The 14,221-nt window shown below is 37.1% G+C and overlaps 2 protein-coding genes across 5 annotated transcripts in view; both read left to right on the top strand.

The window, feature by feature from the left end:
- Positions 1-2,263, top strand: part of LOC121313349 (kinesin-like protein KIF13A) — a 121,832-nt gene extending 119,569 nt beyond the window's left edge. For all 3 annotated transcript variants that reach the window (XM_041245768.1, XM_041245770.1, XM_041245767.1), the window contains one exon: positions 449-2,263. In XM_041245768.1, the coding sequence (XP_041101702.1) occupies positions 449-735 (287 nt within the window). In that variant the 3' untranslated portion in view covers positions 736-2,263. The remainder of the gene's footprint in view (positions 1-448) is intronic.
- Positions 2,264-13,406: 11,143 nt separating this feature from the next.
- The window catches only part of LOC121313348 (nuclear pore complex protein Nup153-like), a 42,962-nt gene continuing 42,147 nt past the window's right edge, over positions 13,407-14,221 (top strand). For both annotated transcript variants that reach the window (XM_041245766.1, XM_041245765.1), the window contains exon 1: positions 13,407-13,534. In XM_041245766.1, the coding sequence (XP_041101700.1) occupies positions 13,457-13,534 (78 nt within the window). In that variant the 5' untranslated portion in view covers positions 13,407-13,456. The remainder of the gene's footprint in view (positions 13,535-14,221) is intronic.

The following is a 14,221-nucleotide window of genomic DNA, read 5'->3' as shown; positions in this document are numbered from 1 at the left end:
GCAATGTCTAGCCCTGTGAAGAAAGTAGCTTAACTTCCCAGTGCCTAATTCTTAACTTGGTATTTCTAGCTAGTTTGTTTTTCATTAGATTATTTGGTTGCCTTTTTCCGAAGATTACTGGTGTGATGTCATTGCTTTGTACCTGTATAGTGAATCCGCAGGGGTGTAGTAAGGGAATTGAAATGTCCGCTTTACTATGTAGTGGCACAACACTGGGATAATCCACTGCACATGAACAAAGCAAATAGTGTCATCTGTAAAATGCTCAAAAAGAAATACAGCTGTGGTTTAGGTTGGTCAAGTCAACCCTTTAGTATCTATATCACTGAGTGTTTTTTTAAGTTATATATTAATTGTATTACAATATTAAAGAACTAAGAGGTAAAATGTTTTATCCTTGGTCAATAAATGCCATTCAACTTGTTAATTGATTCAGTTTGTTTCACAGGTAAACATGACGGCACTGTGCAAGGAAAAGAATACTTCCACTGTGCCTCTGGTCATGGTGTGTTCGTGAAGCCAAGCCGGCTTTCAAAAGCCCCTAGCAAGGTGAAGCAGCACAGCAGCACTTTGAGGTCACAAGTGCCAGCCAATCGGGAGAAAAGGAAAAGCGGAGTACTCAATCCAGGGTCATCGTCAAAGACAGAGGGGACGGACACAGCAACAGTGCTGCAGCGAGCGGGGGATACAGCCTTTTCCAAGAAACAGGACAACAGAAAATCCTGGGTCAGCTGAGATACGCCTTTTGCACTTAATATACTATATATATATATATATATATATATATATATATATATATATATATATATATATATATATATACATATATATATATATATATATATAGACACACACACACACACACACACACACACACACACAGGTAAGGGTGTTTGAAAATCCACTGTTATTGAATGTAATCTAGAGAATTCTGACTAAGTCCGTTTTTCTTTTTTTATTATTAGATAACTGCAAATAGCAGATAGTGGATGCACACTGAAATGCAATGTATCCAAGACCGATGTAGATAGTGTAAGGTACTGTGCTTCTTGTACTACGCTTTTAACAAGGATGATGTGTTTTAGTCAAGAAATGTAATATTTTATTGGAAAGAAGAAATGTTGTGAGATATATTGATTTGAATACTTTTAAATATTGTTAATTACCAAAGAACCTCTTATTGTATCTCTACACCCTTCTTTTGTAACTGTTTGTATACATTTTGTTTTCTTTTTTTTCTTTGTCATTTTTTATTGTAACAGTGCCATATTTACTTTGGTTACTAGGTAAGATGATAATGCCTTATAATTCTCCTGTGTTAATAAGCACATTGAGTGTTTCATGGATTGTGTGTCTTCCTGGAAGGCTGCTGCTGTGCTGACTGGGTGTAGAACTGAAAATGTTACAAACTTAGCCATCATGTTTTATGCAGTGCCCAGAGGCTATGAGTATTGCATTTAAAAATTCTCAAACATGCCTGTCTGGCAGTTTTAATACTGAAACAGTGTTACTACAACAAAGGCTTTTTTTTTTTTTTGTATTGGTTTACAAAAGCAAGTATGTGTGTGCGTGTGCGAGTGTGGGACTGTTTTGCAAGGTTTTGTAGGTTTCTACGTGAGCAGTTGATGGGAAGCATGTCATGATTTTCTGTACTGAATGATCGGGTCTTCTGGTTGATTTAAGTATTGCAAAAAAAAAAAAAAACTAAACAAAACAACTACTAAACAGCAGTTCATTATGAAGTCGTGCGTTTCGTCAATTACAGGTTGAAGAATGGTTACAACAACAATTGGCCTGCTGTCATTTTCACATTTCAAGAAACCTGGGACCTTACAGTTTTAAAAGCTGCTGCTGTTGTTCTTGAGTTAATGGTGTATATAGTTCCCAATCAAATCATAGTGTTTACTATGTTATAATGTACATAATTGTAATTTATACTGTATTTCAGCATACTGTATTTAATTGGTACAGAAGTGTTTTAGAATACAGAATGTTTACACTCTAAAAGTCTGCTCTGATTTTTTTTCATTATGTATTGATGTATGTTCAAGACTCTTCTCGTCTTTAAAACTTTGTTTCTACTTGAGTAATTACAGCAAAGTGTAATTGGGTGCCTGGCATAATATTTAGGAACACCTGTATCCCAGACTGCAGTTAAAAATATCTACAATGTAAGTAAAACAATACAAAAAATGATGTGTCCAGAAGTATGAAAGTATGTACTAGAAAATTACTGAATATGCAGGAAATGTTAAAAGTATGCCTCGTTAACTAATATGATAAACCACTTAATGTATCAAAGTTTAAGAGATTTATTTTCATAATTAAAACGATGCTGAGGCAATATGCTCTTGCACATGTAATCGAAATCTTCACGTATTACATGTGCAGTTATTTAATTCCCAAACCATTTGTTATCTCATGGCATAAAAATACTATTAGAAACTGGATTGGAGAATGTTACCTTTCAAACTATGTTTTAATCACTTCCAAATCAGTCCACCAGAAAATATGTACATACAGTATTTGTGCGTTTTCCCTTTTTAATGCTTGATTGAAGAAAATCTTTGTTCTTGTACACACCCTCTGAATGTTGTCGGTAAATGTAGACTAATTCTGCTTCTTGAATGGTCTATCTATCTTTTTTAAATTTAGTATAGCAAGTAAAGTAAGAATAAAATAAATCCAGACTAGTGTTGGCAACCATATAGTAACCACAATAGCAACTAGTCTCTGGTTTCAATGTCAAGTTGAAGAAATCAAACAACTGGATGCATTCTGATTACTTTCAGCAACTTCATTTCAGCATATCACAGTAACAACACAGGAACGGTGCTCTCTTCTCCAACAAAGCCAGGAAGGAGGCTTTAAATAAACTTTGTGAACACACTGTGAACAAGTTACTCAATCAATCTTTGTTTTATGTAGCGCCTTTCATAGTGGACCAGCATAACAAAGTGCTTTACAAGATACAGTATAATTATTATTTTTTTTTTTTTTTAAACTGCAGAATACATTAAATACAGTGAATAACAAAGCATACAGTAATTCAATAAATACAAGGCTAGGACATGAATTCTAAAGCATTGTGGATGCATATGTCAAACAGAATCATAAGAAGATACATAACAGCTAGTAACAGATCAGACTTAAAGAGCATGGAAAGAAAGAAAGAACAGGTGGGTCTTCAGAGTTGATTTAAAGCGAGCGATGGGATCATCACACACCAAAGCTGTGAGAGAGTCAAAGCCATGAAGCTAAAGGAGCGTTCTCTAAGTGTGGTGCACTTTTGCTTGGGGATAACAAGCAGGCCAGAGTCGGAGGACTTCAGCTTGTGGACAGGGACATAGTGGGTCAGCAGGTTGAAGAGGTACTCAGGACCTGGGTGATGAAGGGCATTGTAGGTGAGCAGGAGAATTTTGAAAGTAATCGTGAACTTTACAGTTAGCCAGTGCAGCTGGTCAAGACGGGGGGTGATGTGTTCACATTTTTTACATCTGGTAAGGATCCTGCCAGCTGCATTCTGGACTAGCTGCAGTCAGTTGATGACGCATGCCAGAAGACCACCAAAGAGAGAGTTGCAGTAGTTGAGTCAAGAGGAGATGAATGCATGACGGAATGTCTCTGCATCCAGGAGGGAAAGGTAGGGACGGACTTAGGAGGTGTTTCGAAGGTAGTAGAAGGAATATTTGACCACAGAGGAGATGTGGGCATCAAAGGAAAGGTTGCTGTCCAGAAGTACACTAAGGCTTCGTACAGTGGGGTAAGGCAGCAGCAGACAGTTTCTGAGGTTCAGAGCAGCTATATTGAGATTCTTAAATTGAGTTTTAGATCCTACTAGGAGTTCTGGTATGCTAGTGTTGAGCTGAAGAAAATTGGCATTTTGACATCCAGGCCTCGATGTCTTGAATGCAAGCCGAGAGCAGGACCATGGCAGAGGAAAATCCTGGGTGCAGTTTTAAGTAGAGCTGTGTGTCATCAGCATAAGAGTGAAAAATAATGTTGATGGATGAGTTGACCCAAGGGAAGCATGTAGATGTTGTAGAGAAGAGACCCAAACAGCACAAACAGCATGATCATCATTAACACACAGACAACTAAATATTTTTATTAACTAAAACATATATTTATTTCAATAATACATTTTAGGACCTAACAGTAACTTAAATACTGAAACTTATAAAAATACATGAATATGCACTCAAATCTTTATTTAGAAATGTAAAATGTTAGCTGTACTTTTTTCTTTTACATGTTTACAAACAGTTCACAAACCATGTTTGCTTTTCTGTAAAGCACCTGAACTGAAGAACAGCTCCATGTAAGCAAGCTTTTTTTTTTTTTTTTTTTTAATTTGATGTACTATTTGGCAAATGGAAATACCATGAAGTGTCTACCGCTGGGATAATGAAGCCCAAGTGTAGGCTACCAGATCACAGATGGAATATTGAGGAAAGCATTTGTATTCATTGGCAACGTGATTTCTAGGTACATGAGAGTAGGTGTTAAAACTTCATGATGATATCGGACTCTGCTCTCACCAAGATAAGCCCCAATTAAGACATAGCTGCTTTTACTGTAAACTAATGTGATCCATCTTTGTTTCCTTCTATTTGATGATGTTGATCTTCTTCTGTCTGGTTTTGATGGCTGAAGTGTAATGCTGGCTCCAGGGATCAACCACAGTGTGACCTCCCTAGTGCATCAGCATGACAACCGTCTGGACTGAGCTGAGTAGGGTACTCTTCTGGGGTCTTCTAGTGGGCAACTTCCATCCTTGATGTTTCGTCAACTATCCCACAACTTTTTAAGAGGACTTGACAGTGATTCTGGCATCCCAGAATCACCCCCTTCCGTCCCCCACTCAGCTACATTGCTATCTTTCTACTATGCTTGAGGTCCCCACCCAGAATCTTTTCGTCTCAATCGGAGCCAGTTGCTGTTCCTCCCTGCTGCTTCAGATAAGTTCTTCACTATGCGTCGCAACTCTTGACCACTAAATCCGATGTATCTGAGAAATGGGTTGTGGAGTGTCCCACAAATCCTCAACAACCCACCTCCACTGGGTAAACCTGAACTCTCCATCCTCGCTGATCTGCTTCAGCAGCTAGTTGAGGGTACCAAGTTTCTTTCTTTCATACGCCTTATCCACAGCATCCTCCCATGGCACAGTTACCTCTACCAGGTGAACAAGGCATGCTGATCAAGGCCACAAGACAATATCGGGTCGAAGGTTAGTGGTGGCAATCTCAGGTGGGAAAATGAACTGTTGTCCAACATCTGTGAGCATTTTTCAGTCTCTAGCAGCTTATTGATTTGGTTTTTAATAGATTTTCTTGGAGGTTGCTCCCCTGGATGGAGGAATGTTGTTCTTCGAGTCATATATTGCTGGCATTGGTGGTAACATGTTGGTCATGCTGCGATTGTCTTCCAGTGTTGGGCCAAACACCGCAGCATCTGGTCATGATGCCAAGTAAATTGACCTTGGCTAAGACCTACATTACATCCTGTCAAAATGTTTCTTAATGTAGCTGGCAATGAACACAAAGGGCTCCACGGTTCCTCTCCTACCCATAGATTAAGGTTCTGTGGTGATGGGAGAGCATCATATGTTGACCTGATAAGGAAACTGATCCTGCTCTGTTCCATTGTCCCTAGATCTCGCCAGCTGATCTTTTGTTGTTACACACTCTCACATCTCATCCATTCTCCCTGTTTGGCCTGGGAAACTGCCTTTATGCACCTCATCCTCTTCTGCTTTTGGACCTGATTGACTATTAGCTTCCTCCGTTGAGCTGGGGCTGCTTTGTGCCATGTAGGAGGAGCTGAACTGAGACCAAGGCCTCCTCTTTCATGCTGTACTTGCCCCATGATATCACTGATACGAAGGGCAGCCTTTGCCTCTTCTACAGCTTCCTTTGCCACCCACTTTCTCCAAACTGTCAACACGGTGTTGCCTCCCTCACACAATTACTGTGTGACTTTACCAATGTTGTTTCCAATTGAACCTTGGTGCACTTAAACTCCTCGATTAAAGCTGAGACTGGCAGCTGCAGTATCCCTTTACCATACAGTCTCACTCTGCTGAGGCAGCGTGGAACTCCTAACCATTTCCTGACATGTGAATTGATTAACGCTTCCGACTTCTCTACTGTTGTCAAGGAAACCTCATATACAGTGAGTGGCCACAGAAGTCTTGGTAGTAGACCAAACTAAAAGCACCAGAGTTTAAGTTTGCCTGGTAAAGCGCTGCTGTCTATGATCTTCAACCCTTGCACTGCTTGTTGTTTCACTTCTCCCACATGAACTGTGTCATTTAGGTCCCCATCATACCATCTCCAATGACTTTTCACAGGCTTCTCTGACACTTGGTATTGCCTCACCATTAATGTAGCACTTTTTATCTACTACTTTACCTTTAATTATAGAGATGCTCCTTGGCTTACTGGGCTTGAATTGCATTTGTGCCCATTTAATGTTATTAATTAGTGCAGGCTACTGTTTTAGTCATGATTGTCATGTCATCCATGTATATTCTAATTGGTGGCAGTCACATTCCAGAAGCCAAGTGTTCTCCTCCCACTACCCATTTTGACACCCTAATAATTACTTCCATTGCCATGGTGAAAACTAGTGGGAAAAATGGTGCATCCTTCCATTATTCCAATTTCTAGACATTGCCATGTAGTGCTGAATTCTGAAGATGAAAAATAAAATTGCAAATCTCCAAAGTACTGAAAAAAAAAAAATGCTGCCCAAAGAAGCTCATGTGGTAATGAACCGTACGCATTCACTATATCCGAGAATGTCACATGAAGCTTCTTCCTCTCCTTTTTAGCTGTTTAAATTTACTCTAAGCATCTTGGGAAACCTGGAATACCGGCTTTCTGTACAGAAGTGTCAATGAAGCAGTTTTTCAATAGGTAAACTGACAATCTCTGAGCAATAATGCTGAAGAAAATCTTGCCTTCCACGTTTAACAGGGAAATAGGGCAAAACTGGTCGATTCTTGTAGAATCTTTTTCTTTGGGTATAAAGACCCCATCTGCTCGGCACCATGCTCATGGTACAACCTGTTGTTCCCATGCTATTTTCATAAATTTCCACAGAATTCATAGAACACCATGGGGCATTCTTGTATACTCTGTACTGAACTTCATTAGGCCCAGGAGATGATGACGCCCTTGCCTTTTTCATAGCTTACACTACTTCTTTCCACTTAGGTGCGCAGTCCTCTGTTTGGTATTCTGGTGGATTGATAGGTGGGATGCAAATCAGCGATCCATGCTTGTGCCTGCTAAGGTTCTTTTCTCTCTTACACTGGTTCATCTGATCGGGTTCACAAGGATCATTAGGTTCATCACTAGTTCTGTTTATGCAAGTCCTCCTCTCATCTATGACAGGGGTGTTGATATCCTGTGAACAAAAAATAGCGCTGCGTAAAATCACAAGATAAAATGTTCAATACAATTTTTTTAATGTATCCATTTTATAATAGTAAGGCCCTTTACATATGTTCGGCTCAGGACATTTAACCACACGGGCTGGTTAAGCTCTCTTCTTTGGGTTCTGTTGCTTAATTGTATTATTGTACACTAAAGGGCACTGATATGGAGGATAATTTGTGCCAGAATTAAAAAAATAAATATAAATAAATAAATAAATAAAAATCTAAATACATAAATATCAAAATAAATAAATACACAATTAAATCATTATAAAAACTAAATATACATAAAAACTAACAAAATAAATAAATAGATAAATAAATAAATGCACAAATAAAAAATAATTTAAAAACAAATCGAAATACATTACATGGAAAAATATGCACTTATTTCGTTTTCATTTTGTCACAATCTTTTCAATCTAGTAGTTCTCATTACCGTCAATCGCACTGGAAAGGCGGGACAATACAGTTGGTGCGTTCGATTATCTACCAGCTAGTCTGCCAGGTTTGAGTTAGCCTAGAATCGAGGAGAACCACTATGTTCTCAAAAAATGGCTGAACCAGTTCCACAGCTGTTAAGAGAAGCTGCGGACTGGCTGTAACGGGAACCAATTGGAAGTATCTCTTCCAAGTCCTGCTTCTGTTTCCAGGAATAGTAGGTCATCTGCAACTCATTGACGTCGAATTTATATGAAAGTGGCGCTGGCTTGGGACGCTGAGGAAGTGCAGGCTCTAGTTTCTCGGTGGCAGATAGAACTGTTCAGAAAGATCTGGATTGACCTTTATTATATTAATAAAAAAGAAAAAAATGCGGAAAATAAAACAATTCTAAACTTATTTACAAAAATATAGTCAAACAAAATATTGTACAGCTGTACTGTACCATGCATACAAACAACTTTAGAAAACAACAACTATCGTTAAATAGCTGTATTTGGCAAATCATATTTTTAAAACCTTCTTTTTTCTCCTTCACCAGAAGTAATTGAAATATAACCAATACAATATGTGGATTAGGATAAAGAAATGCATACCGGTAACTATATTTACAAAATATAGCGATACCATAGATACAGCTGTATCGTTGATCTATTAATTTTTGAACACTTGTTTGCGCAATTTTTGGCAAACTTGAGTTAATTAACGCAACAATAATTAATAACAACTGTCTTTTGTTGCTTGTGACGTCAGCAGCACAGTTGGGCTCTGCTTAATTGCGCCGTGAACAGAATTTATGGCACAAGTCATCTTGGCATGCGACGTTTGCAAAGTATATTTATTTTTGTGAATCCTAATCAGTGTTAACATGTACAGTTCAACTTTTTTTGTGTTGTACTCCTAGTCATACGGTTTACTGTTTCGAATTTGACTTGAGTTACACGTATTCGCTCAACCACATATTAGGTTTTTTTGTTTGTTTGTTTGTTTTTATCAGATTGTGCTTTCAGAGTTGTTTAAACTATACAATCAGCACCATCGTAGATAAATTACTTCTGGTTCTCGATTATGCACCAAGTCAAACCTGGCAGACCAGCTAACAGATAATCAAAAGCACCAACGGTACTGACCCGCCCTGCAGTGTGATTGACGCGTGAAAAGATTGTGCCAAAATGAAAAACGATATAAATGAATACATGTATTTTTTCTATGTAATGTATTTTGATTTTTATGTATTTGTTTATTATTTTATGTATTTATTTATTTATATTTTGATTTTCATGTATGTATGTATCTCGTTATTGATATATTTATTTTTAAATATTGGCACGAATTATAATTCGTGTAAGGATATATCTTCCATACACTGAGTGTGCTTGGGACCTTATCATATATGAGCTAAAATAATAGGTTAAAATAATTACTATGGGTTAAAAGATTGGAAAATTGCCTACAAAGTTTCAAATGTATAATAAATAAATGGTTTAGTTTGTGTTTCTGGTTGTTCAAGCTTTAAGACATTTGATTGGAATGAGCCATGTGATCACCTTTGGAACATCCTAATTGCAGGTACATTTTATTTTCACAACAAATTATGTTCTTGAAAGCATGTCTTTTGAGAGTTTTGCTGTGTCACAATGTAATCACCTGTACCTGTTGACACAGGATATGTCACAATACAAACACCTGTACTTGTTGACACAGAAACTGTGTCACCATAGAATAACCTGTTGACACAGAAGCTGTGTCCCAATATAAACAACTATAGACCTGCCTGAAGGGTTGGTCAAAATGCTCAGAAAACAATGTGTCAAAATACAGAATAAAGATTACTTTGGAATCACTGTATTTTCAATACAAAATACATTTAATAAACATATATATATATATATATATATATATATATAATATATATATATATATATATATATATATATATATAACGATCTTATATAAACCTTTACGAAAATTCTAATGCTTTTAGCGGTTATATAAGTGTTGGGGAAAGTTTCTCTTTAGAGAAATATGTTGATACCCACTTTTTTGATAAAGAACTCTTCAGAGACAATTACTGTTCCAAGCACCTTTATTTTTTTGCTGTCAGGATGCAGTTTTAAAATAAATAACAATTTTCAACACCAGAAACTCTTGGAACTTTGTGGGGGTGTAGGGGGAGTAATTCTATAGCAAGCAAAAACTTCAAACAGTATTTATTTAATGTCAAACATTAGTGTAGTTTTCAGTAGACATTGATGTACTAGACTGATGTGTGGCACAGTATAGTTATCTATCAGTTCTCCTTCAGCAAAACGAGTTTCTGGAAGAGGTCACCCAACAGCCGATTTCTTCGGGGGCTGAAAATCAAGCCAACAAGAAAGAAGAGACGCTCAACAGGAGCAGAGGAAGGAAGAATGCTATTAAAGCATATAAACAGCTTATTTAGGAAAGGGTATTGCTCTAAAGATGCCACATCCTTCCTTGAGTCTTCAAAAAAATGAAGGATATCCAGCTCAGCTTTGTTGCTTGTTGTTAAGGGAGTACCTATCTGGGAAACATATTTGCTATCCATAAAAACAAAGAAGTCATCATCTACCTCTTCCAGGGTTCTCCCACTAGAAGATTCTGATACAAGACCCAGCTCTTCGGCACCCTGAAGCATTAGCTGGTGGAATCTCCTGGTGTCTCCAGAAAAACAGTGAAGGTGATCTATTGCAGTGGCAATGGGCTTCAGCACACAGCAGTACCCATCAAGGAAGTTTGATTATACTTCTTTCAAGCTCAGAAGCTGAAGCTTTTCCATCAGCTGAGGAAGTTTCTCCCAAAGATTAATTAAGAGGTTCACGCTGCCATATAATGAATTCCATCTCGTCAAGCATGGTGTAGTCAGTCTGCAATTGTAGATCTCCAGAATTATTTCAACAGTTTTTTGACCAGATGCATTCCACAAAGCAGAACATTTGCCCATTGCTGACAGGACAATGTTGGAGACTCTATATGTCTATACTATATCTAATCTATATGTAATCTATCTATCTATCTAATAATAACCTGTGTCTCTCAAACTTTCGCCAACATCTGCAATTTTGCTGGACTGTCTTGATTTGAAGTTACTCTCGATCGAATATGCGAATACTATAATTAAATTTCATACAGCTGCAGGTTAAAATATTTAAACTATTACTGACAATGTATTTTGGAGTATTTTGAAATTACAAAATACACAGGAAATGAATGTATTTTCTATACAAAATACTTCTAAATTAGCATTTGCATTACAAATTACAAAATACAAATGTAATGAAAATACGTATTTTAATTACATGTATTTTCAATACTGCCCAACTATGCCTACCTGTCAACACAGATAGTATCACAAAACAATCACCTGTACTTGTTGACACAGATGCTGTGTCCCAGTATAATCATCTGTATGTGCTGACACAGAAGCTGTTTCAGAATATACTCACCTGTACTTGCTGACACAGGAGGCTGTGATAAGATTCATCAAGTTAAACAGTTACGTTTACTTGTCTATGCATCAAATTTTGCTACCTTGTAAAAATCTGTACCAAGATTTCATCTGTAGCTATAAAAGGTTTTTTTTGTTTGTTTGTTTTGTTTTTTCTGGTCTAGTTAAAACAAACCAACAAATCCTCTTTCTGGCTATATAGAGAGCAGTTTAAAAAGATTCAAAACATAGCTAAACTAAACTAATATAATATAATTAATATTACTTATTTTCAAACTAAAAATAACAAATAGAATCGGGACTCACACCAGGCTGTATTATTATTATTATTATTATTATTATTATTATTATTATTATTTATTATATTATTATTATATAATGTATATTTTACTATATCACGGGTGTCATGATTTGGGATGTACTAAACCCTGTGTAATACAGTATTTCGGCAATGGGTCTAGGTCTACGACTTGAAATCTCATACTTTGATAATGTTCTTTATTGAGGGTAGCAGAATTTGATGGGTGCAGATCAACTGTCAAAGTTTCTTACTATAGGCCTAATCTGCAGTAGGATATGTCAAAATCCAATCATTTTCTAGGTACGGTACGAACCCTGGTACAGGACTGAATCAGGTATCGGACAGGTGCAGTACTTATTTGTGGTACGAGTTAAAACGTGGTACGCCGTGCTCTGCGCTTGTCCGGGCATGAGCAAATTATTTTAGCTCAGAAAACAAAGAAACACCCAACTAAAGTTTGGCCCTAAAAAGTTTCATAATATATATATATATTATATATATATATATATATATATCTATCTGGGTACTGATATATATATATAATATATTATATATATAATGTATGTGGTGTGGTTATTTTTTTTTATAAAGTTTGTATTAAAAAAAGTATTATAAAATAGTATTTCTACATACACTTCTCTACACATCAAATAACGTTATCTGAACCAAACCCAGATGTGATTCTAGCGTTCCTCTTGAGAACTCGTCATAAAACCCAAAAACAAACAAAAAAGAACGCTAGCGAATGTAGGGTTACAATCGAGCAATTATTACGGGGTGTACGTAAAACTACTAACAAAATGGGTAGCGGGGACGTATCAAATAGGTACCATAGTTGTATCCACCAAAAAAAAAAAATAACACGCTTGTTTTACTTATCCTTTTGAAAAATAACTGCATTTTACAAATGTATTGTGTATGTTGAACCGAACGTTAATATAAGTTCAGAGGGAAACACAAGGTCTGCCGAAACTATAAATTTTTGTATTTATATAAATTATTTAAATATATTATATATATATCATATATATATATTATATATATATCTATATATATTATATATATATATACTATAATGGCTTGAATTTATCTTCGCGGCATGCTATGTTTATTCTGATGAGGAGAATCCCTAAACCCTAGGTCTTGCAAAACGAGGTAGGTTCCAGAGCAATCTCCCAGTGTGCAAGTCCGGTTGGGTTCTTTTTGTTTGTTTGCTTTATTATATGGATGCCGTTCATTATACTGAAGCTGTGCAAATACTTTAATATTTTCTGTATTGTTCCTTTTTTTGTTACGTATTTCATGCATCAATATTGACACTATACTCTACTTACTATACTTGAGTTTAGGGGATGATCAAGTCAAAAAATACAAAAATAAAAAATACAAAATAAACTTTTTTACTTTAGCAACTCCTGCCTAACCTTTCAACTTTTAAACAAAAATAGCTAAATCAATGAGCCAATCTGTTTGTAAATTGTAACCAAATAAACCAACTGCGTGCAGTATTCAACAGATAAAAAATACCAAGCAGGGTTGTAGTTAAGCTTTGCCAGTCTTTTTTATGCTCTCATTTTTTTGTTTGTTTTTGGTTTTGTATTTTTTGTATACGTTTTGAGGGCCAAACAAAACTGCATTTCCCAGAACACACCGATGCGTGATTCCCGGCTGAAGTCTGCGCAAGCACCAACGTGATGCCTGACGGTATATCGACGTGCCGGGTTGGTTGGCGGACAGACAGAAAAAACTTCATCCGGCGCTGTAGAAGACGGCCAGATCAGTGAATTAGTAACGCACCATGGCGGACGCGGGAGGAGGGAAAATTAGAACCAGGAGGTACCATATCGCTTCCAAACCCTACGCCAAAGGCAAACAGGTAACCCAGATTTCTAATTTTTAGTAGTAAACTGCACAGGGACATTGTTAATTTTCAACGTGCTGTCTGCGGTGAGTTTTTAGATGTGAACTGTGCGGCCTAGCCTCCCCCGCCAAGCTGCGCTCTATGTTTAAGGGGATGGCGAGGTCTGCAGCTACTCAAGCAAGCTGAAGATTGGAGAGTTAGGGATACTGCCTCTAGATAGATTCTGAGACAGTTGCTGTGATGGAGAGTGAAGTGTGCAGATATGAATACTTGTCTAAGGTGTATACGTTTTTCGAACAACAGCTAGACTTTTTTTTTGCCTAATTTTGTAATAAGGTTTTTCTTACACTGACAATGTACGGTTATATTGCATAGTCCGTGCTGGAATGACTCCAGGCCCCACATGTCGCGCTCTCTTAAGACTAAGAAGCCGCGTATGGCGTATTGCATACATGTCCCCGGTGGAAATCGACAGGACCGTTGTATTGCTTTGGCGGGGATTGCTGGAAGTACATAATCGATTTGGTCTGTGCTGTTATCGGAAGTTTTGTGTTTTTAGTCCCATTCTTTTGTCAGGACTGTACAGCGCTCGTGTGCAGCATGTGGGTACAGTGATTGTAGGCAAAGTGATTGCGTGTATCGTGATGTGTACATGGTGGTGTTCGTAATTTTGATCTTTTTGTTGTATACTTTTATTTAAAA

This window comes from Polyodon spathula, chromosome 3, assembly GCF_017654505.1.
Source record: "Polyodon spathula isolate WHYD16114869_AA chromosome 3, ASM1765450v1, whole genome shotgun sequence".
Classification (NCBI taxonomy): Eukaryota; Metazoa; Chordata; class Actinopteri; order Acipenseriformes; family Polyodontidae; genus Polyodon; species Polyodon spathula.
This window is presented reverse-complemented; position numbering and strand designations above follow the sequence as displayed.